General features: G+C 39.4%; 1 protein-coding gene across 1 annotated transcript in view; it reads right to left on the bottom strand.

Moving 5' to 3' along the window:
* Positions 1-2,101: 2,101 nt before the first annotated feature.
* The window catches only part of RFX8 (regulatory factor X8), a 44,475-nt gene continuing 38,665 nt past the window's right edge, over positions 2,102-7,911 (bottom strand). Inside the window, exons 13-15 of the mRNA XM_084644025.1 lie at positions 7,297-7,411; positions 5,130-5,422; positions 2,102-2,297 (exon numbers count right to left, since the gene is read on the bottom strand). Coding sequence (XP_084500151.1) covers positions 2,121-2,297; positions 5,130-5,422; positions 7,297-7,411 — 585 coding nt within the window. The 3' untranslated portion in view covers positions 2,102-2,120. The remainder of the gene's footprint in view (positions 2,298-5,129; positions 5,423-7,296; positions 7,412-7,911) is intronic.

The raw sequence follows: 7,911 nt of genomic DNA, 5'->3' as shown, positions 1-7,911 counted from the left end.
CAAAAGAAATAATATTCTATAGATTTAATCTAGACTACAGATTTAAAAACTAATTTAGTTCCATCGTGCAGTAGTGTTTGTCAGAACTCCACACACATTTTCTGCTAGTATAGATTAACTGAATAAGAAGATATTTTTATGACAAAAGGTAAAACATTATCTTTGGGATTATGGAATGTGATGAATGCATGAGGCCAAATTTTCCATTGATTTACATCCCAGGTAATCTCACTGATTTAGTGGAATTTAACAAGGTGTAGATCAGTGTAGACATTGTCCTACCTTTTTAGATTTATGTATCCTTTGTTAATTGGTATGTTTACCAACTAAGACCCTGATCCTGCAAAGATTAAGCACATGCTTAACTTTATGCACTATGAGTAGTCCTATTAAGTACAGGCATAAATCTTTGAAGGATTGAAGCTCAACATTTGTAATTTATTTTTTAAAGTAATTGTGTACTATCTGTTAGCATTATAGCACATTGGAAGTAGACTCTTTGCTAAGGAAATGAAATTTTACTATCTCTTAGTAATGTGTTATTAACTTTTCATTATATTTGTGCAAATTATTAAAGGGGGCAAATTTAAGGTTGGGCAAGGAGGTGTAATTTTCATCAGAGACTTTTCCTTTCATTGGAGACTCAGATACAATTTATAGGTCCTAGTCTCTTACAGTTCTGAAGAGTGGATGTCCCAGTTCAGGTCTTAAGTAGGTCTCCTGTTCCATTACATGATGAACTGCCTTGTGAGAATACGTGGCATTTCTAATCTCAAATATGAACTTTTATAAATAAAAGTGAACTGAAATCACTTGAACTATTAAGTATTTTTCACTTAAGTGATGTGGTGCTATTTATCACAGACTCACAGATCTGCAATATTTCATCTTCATATTTACAAGCACATCTGCAAAAGTGGTGCAAATAGGAGGTATTCTTAAACAATGGCACAAAGGCTTGCTTTTCTGACCCTCAATCCCCTTCTTTCCCCAACATATGTAAGATCTCCAAATTTTTAATCTATCCCCACAACAGAATGAACCCCGACTCTTTTTCTCTAGCAAATAACCCCAACCTGACCCTTTGTCAGGCTATCCGACTGTCCTCCTCACTTTTGAGTTCCCTCCCCATGGCTGGGCTGAGAACTACTTGGAGGCAGATGAAAGATAAGTGACAATTTCCAAAAGCAGAAAGAGGGAATATCAGGGGAGCTCAAATCAAGTAGACTTCCCCTGCCTCCCAGTTTCTTGCAATAGTGAGTTACATTCTACATGGTGAGATCAACTTCCTGTACTAATGCTTCTTAAAATGATTTGAAAGAGCTAATTCCCAAGTGTTGCCCTCATCACAGCTAGTCAGTCTCCCAAAGCAAATGCTGGTGATATAAATTTAGTATCCTGAAGAATACTACAAATTTTATACACATTTATTTCCAGTATTTCCCAGTATTTTCTGTATAATTCTATTTATGTGGTGGTCAGACAGCTAATTGAGACAATTCTGTGTTGGACATATGGGAAAATCAGTTACGTATTATAGGGCCTATTCTGTCTTAATAACAAAGTATGTGAGATACTGACTCCACAGTATTCTGCAGAAATGGGAAGTTCAGCAGGAGTTTTTCCAAAGATTCATGGCAACGCATATCCATGGATCTGAGATTAGAGCAGAGCTCTGTATAAATTGAGATACCTAGCATAATAGGATATGTCCAAGACAAAATGGCAGCCTGAACTCTGGTGTCCATATTGTAGACACAAAGGAGAATTTTGATGGGGTTAATAGTCCATTCCATAGTTCCTGTTGACTTTCTTTGGCATTGTGGTTTCAGGTAGGTCTTTAACATTATTGATGATAGAGCTATGAGAAACAGAGAAGAACAAAAACCAAGCAGGCAGGTACATTCCATGTTAGGATTTCTTATATATTTACTCAAATAAGCCAAACAGTTAAATACATCAGAACTTTAAATAAATAATAAATAAATAAATAAATTAACACAGTTCTGCAGCTAGTATTTACAGAAAAAAACTCTTTCATTTCACAGAAAAATAAAACATTTTTCTTAAATCTATATTAAGCATACAGATAAGTACAATAAATCCCTTGTAAACAATTCTTATGAGTCTGTTTGGATTTCCCTCAAACAAACACTAGTGCAACTCTGCTGTGCATCACAGGTGCGAAGAATAAATTTCTGTCCATCTTTCAGAGTAACAAGTGCTTCCTTTCCAACTGGAAGATGTAGTTTAACTGAACTTTTAGTTGCTTTGTCTTCCAACATGACCTGGATAAGCTGCAAATAAAACATGGAAGTGTAATTATTATCACTGTGGAGAGTGATCCTCCTGCTATTGAATAAAATGTCTTTTCTGTTTCAAGGGCCTGCTCCTGCAAACACTCATGTTTAGAAGAAGGATGATCCAGTGATTTGGGCACTAGCCTAGGGCATGGGAGACCCAGGAGTGAGTCCCTGCTCTGCCACAGCCTTCCTATGTGACCCTGGGCAAGTCACCTAGCCTCTCTGTGCCTCAGTTCCCCCATCTGTAAAATGGGGATAATAGTATTTTCCTGCCTCACAGGTGTATTGTAAGGATAGCTACAATGTAGACAGTGAAGTGCTCTGAACTGTCCTAATGCAAAGCACTGTATAAGAATTAGGTATTATTATGCCTGTGAATAACTTTGTGCACATGATTAGTGTTGTTGAATTCAGTGAGATTATTCATATGCATAGGTGCTTTCAGGATTGTGCCCCCGAATTTTTTACCTTTTCATTTAATTAAGTCTCCTCATAGCATGGGATATGTTTCTTAGAATCACCAGACTAGCCTTCAATATAATAATATATAATTGTACATACCCTGCCATATCCCCTCTCAATCTTCTCTTTTTCAAAATGAATAACCCTGGTCCTTTCAATCTTTGCTCCTGTGGCGCACATCGTTAGGGTGAAAATCTTGGTCTCATTAAGGTCAATAGGACTCTTGCCACTGACTTCTTTGGGGCCAGGTTAACCTTGCCTCTAATCATTTTAATTAACACATTTATATCTTTTTAATAGAGTATTTGAGATGAGGACACACCATTGATTTCTATAATGCAGTTAACTATTTCCTTATTTTTTCTATCCATTTAACAAATCAAAGCATTTGATTTGCTTATTTGCCATTGTTGTCCATTGAGGTTATAAGACACCTAGGTCTCTTTCCTGTGATTTACAGTGTACTGCATGTAATGTAGGTGTAGAACTGACTACGGCACAGTGCTCTGCAGATAAACCTACTGCAGGTGGTGCAGCTGGATGGGATTTTAATTTGGTAACAGGTAAACAGGAAGCACAGAGTGTGCAGGCTGGGGTTTTATGGATGAATGAACATTACTCAGGCTGAGGGAAAGACAGTGCAAGCTCTGTAATAAGCACCTTGATATTTACCCATTTTCCAGATGATTATTATTAATGATGATGTTTATGTATTCAGAACTGTGCTGTGACTTTCAAAACAGAAGTAAAAACATGGTCCCTGTGCCAAAAATTGTAGTCTACATTCAACATGAAGCAGCAAGTGAGGGTCACAAACAGATAGAGATGGGAGGGAAGAGGAAGGACAAGGGTGATAATAATATTACAGTTACTCAGTAAGACACAGACACCAAATGATGGTTCTGATTCAAGGGTTTTTATTTAGGAGTATTATTCCTACTCCTTCCTCTCACTTCTTGCAGGCTTCACAGAAGAACTGTGTTTTCAGCAGTGACTTCAAGAAGATGACGGTGGAAGTGTGACAAATAGGTTTTCCAAGCATAGCAGGCTGCTTGGAAGAAAGCATGGAGACGCCTGTGAGAGAAGAAGATGAAGAGTATGGAGACTGGTGTTGACAGAGCAGAAGGGGAAGAAGTAAAAGGCAGAAGGAGACCAGTTCAGAGATATTTGCAGAGGCTGCATAAGGTAGGGGTTTGCGTGCAAAGGTAAGAAATTTACCCTTGATATACAGAGGGACAGGAAACCAGTCAAGTGACCCACGGAGGGGGTGATATGGTTGAAGGGATGAGTGAGGAAGGTGATTTTGGCAGCAGCATTTTGGACAGGAGGGACGGAGAAGTTTCGTGTTAGAAACCCAAGAGGAGGCATTTGCAATAGCTGAGGTGGGAGAAGACAAGGTTTATGTCAAGAAATCTGGCTGTTCCAGAGACACGAGGTGCCAGCATCACCCACCACTATGTGGCTCCTCACTACCAGCTGACTTCTTATAACCTTCTTGGGCTGGAGCTCCAAAAGCCCCAGCTCCCTTCTAGTTTCTGCAACAGTCGCAGTAGTGAACACAGCACCAGCAGCACCTTTACAGACCCTGTTTTTCGTGGTCCAGTGATATCAAAACCTGCATTCTAAAGTGATTTATTTTTTGAGGGAGTAGTAGAGTTGGGGTGACAAGAGAGGGTTGAGGGGGGTATGTGAAAGTAGGAGCACGGGGGAGAAGGCAGGAAAATGGAGAGTAGAGTGGTTTAGGGGAAAGGCATAGGGAAGGAGAAGGACAAAGTGGAGGGAGAAGGTAAGGATCGGGAGGTTGAAGGTGGGAAGCATAATGGGGCTGATGAGTGGGGTTGCATAACACCATTGGCTGCTAGTAGAGATGGGATACCTGGGTTGTGTGGTGTTCTGCTGAAGCTGATAGAATGCAGGTTCTGATGTCACTTTGAGGCCACGCCCAAGCTCACTTGTGGCACTGAATGTGCTGACCTAAAGAAGCAGTAGCCCTGACCCCAGTCCAGTACCTTTCCACTCTTGTCACTGAAGACCTGGGTAAGATGGTAAATCTTGGTAGATAAGGTTGGCAGCAAAGGAATTGGAGTGACCGTCAGGGTACAACTCCTTATAATATAACATTAGGTCTGAATCTTAGTGCAATTAACATGTGTCCAGTTCCAATGGCTGCTGCTTTCTAGAAAGATTTAAGATGTATGCTGCCAGTATATGATGAAGAAGAAATCTGAAAACTCTTACATATGTACAATATTATTTATATTACTCTTAGATGTTCAATATACATCCACACGTCATCATCTCTTGCAGTTGGTTTTTGAACATTAATTCTATTTTATCATTAAACAAATGTATTGTTAGTTTTACCTTGTTGCCTGTGGCTGAGTCTACCAGACAGCTCAGTACCCTGAGAATAATGCTGTTTAGATTAACATCACTCTGATTCTGTGTCAGAGTTACCCGAGTTGGCTCTGGGGCTCTGGCTTGAAACTGCTCAGCAGAAAAACTGTCCCAAAGGCGAGCAGGTTCATGAACTAGCTGGGTAGGTGAATCGTTTTGCTGCATGTCTGAGAGAGTTCCATCTCCTTCCTCTTCTATATGGGATTGGAGAATGTGAATAACATATTCCAAAAGTAGCAAATTAAACAAATGCCAGGATCCTAGGTTTAAACAACAACAAAAATCACTTGCAACGTCATCATTTTTAGAGTTTCATATAAACACTCTACTTAACCAGGTACATCTTCCTTTGTAAACCACATGGTGTCATTATATTAATAGGATATGGAGCATAATACTCACCGAATAAGAAATCTTGAACTATGTGTGCCTGCTCACCAACATGCAGGCAGAATATGCACTAAATACAGATTTTAAACACGGACTAACGGGGATCCCCCTTATTTTAACAATATGGGACAGTGTGGTTGTCCATCTTTCTTGTTTTGCAAGGGTTAACAACTTCCCACCATCCATGTTGCCTTGCTCACACTGATTAATAATTCCAGCCCTCTCCAAACAAAAAATCCTACTGACTGCATATAGTTTGAGGCTCAATCAATGTAACTGTATGAGTGAAGCTGAAAAGCCCAACTTGGAGCCTGTGCCAAAGCCCATTGAAGCCCATGGAAAGACCCTCATTGATTTAATTGGACTGTAAACTCCACTCAGCAAAGACCAAGTCTTCTTCTGTGTCTTGTTCCGCACCAAGCACATTGTTGGCACTAAACAAGCAATTATGAATAATCTTAACAAGGAATGAACACTTTACATGGGCATAAACTAGGAAGGATCTTCAACCAAGGGTCTGTGCCTAGGAACTTGTTAATTTTTAAATGAAAAACTGCCTCTGCTCTTATCAGATTATGCTCTAGGAACAAAAAATGTAGGCCTCACTTACAGGACAGAGGACATTATCCTGGGAAGCAATGACTCTGAAAAACTTGGGGGTCATGGTGGATAATCAGCTGAACTTCAGCTTTCAGTGCAATACTCTGGCCAAAAGGGCTAACGTGATCCTTGGATGTATAAACAGGGGAATATCAAGGAGGAGTCGGGATGTTATATTACCTCTGTATTTGGCACTAGTGCAACTGCTACTGGAATAGTGTGTCCACTTTTGATGTCCCCACTTCAAGAAGGATGTTAAAAAACTGGAGCATTCACAGAAGGGCCACAAGAATGATTAAAGGATTGGAAAACATGCCTTATTGTGAGACTCAAGGAGCTCAATCTATTTAGCTTAACAAACAGAAGGTTAAAAGGTGATTAGATCACAATCTAGAGGTACCTATGTGGGAAACAGAAATCTGATAATAGAGGGCTCTTTTATCTAGCAGGCAAAGGTATAACAAAATCCAGTGACTGGAAGTTGAAGCTACACAAATTCAGACTAGAAATAAGGCGCAAATTTTTAAGTGAGTGTAATTAACCACTGGAACAATTTACCAAGTGTTGTGGTGGATTCTCCATGACTGGAAATTTCTAAATCAAGATTGGATGTTTTTCTAAAAGATATACTCTAGTTCAATCACAGCTGTTCGACTCGAAGCAGAAATTAATTCATGGAAGTGTGTGGCGATGTGTTATGCAGACAGTCAGACTGGGTGATTACAGTACTCCCTTCTGACCTTAAAAAAATAAATCTATGAATAAGGCATTTTTTCTTCTTTGAGATGGTCTCTGCATATTTCCACTTGTAGAAGTATAGTTGTCAGTGCAATCCCCAGGAGGATGGGCTAAGGAGTTTTAATTAAACAAGAATTGCAGAATTGCCCTCCTGAAGCAAATATCAGATCTGGATAGCAAGTCAAGAAAATAGTTAAAGACCTCTCAGTGCTTCTCTTCTTCATCTTGGCCTTATGCTTGAAGGCAGCTGAGACCAGACCTTGAAGTGTCCTGAAAGTAAGGGCCTGCTGCAGGTTTAGGAGTCAATGCCAATGAGAGATTGGCACTGACTTTTCTGACACAAAAGGGACAAGGATCTGGGCCTATGTCCATTGCAGCATGGAGCATGAAAAAAGCTCTTACTTACCAAAACTGTCTGTATGGCACAGTGTCATAGCCTTGCTTATTGCAGTTAAGAGGAAGTTCCATCTCAGTTGGAAGTTAGCTGCTAATTTTCTAAACTCTTCTTTATTCTTGCTTGGCTGTAAATAGACAAATGACCTGACTCATGATAAGGTCAAATAAAGAATGTACATGTAGTACTGAAGACTTCACAAGCAATTTGTATACAGAAATAAAAACAATACAAGCAGTCTGAGATCCTCTGAGGGAAGATGCTATAGAAGTTCAAAGTACTATTATTATTTTTTAAAAAAATCACAACAGGAACTAATAGGGAATAATTAATTAACAGGGAGTACAGCTTCCCCTGATCCTTCCAAGGAGAAAGAAAAAGTAAATAACTCCATTTAAATTTACATGATTATCCCATCTAGCCCAAACTACCAGCACCACTGCAGCTACTGATAATTCTGATCTACCACTGGAGGAAATATTGAAAGGCTGGTGAGGCAAGAGAAGAAGTATGCACAGTATTAAGATAAAAAGAAAAGGAGGACTTGTAGCACCTTAGTGACTAACAAATTTCTTTAAGCATAAGCTTCCGTGAGCTACAGTTCACTTCATCGGATGCATGCAATAG

Source organism: Lepidochelys olivacea (assembly GCF_965140295.1).
Source record: "Lepidochelys olivacea isolate rLepOli2 genome assembly, chromosome: 1".
Lineage (NCBI taxonomy): Eukaryota > Metazoa > Chordata > Testudines > Cheloniidae > Lepidochelys > Lepidochelys olivacea.
This window is presented reverse-complemented; position numbering and strand designations above follow the sequence as displayed.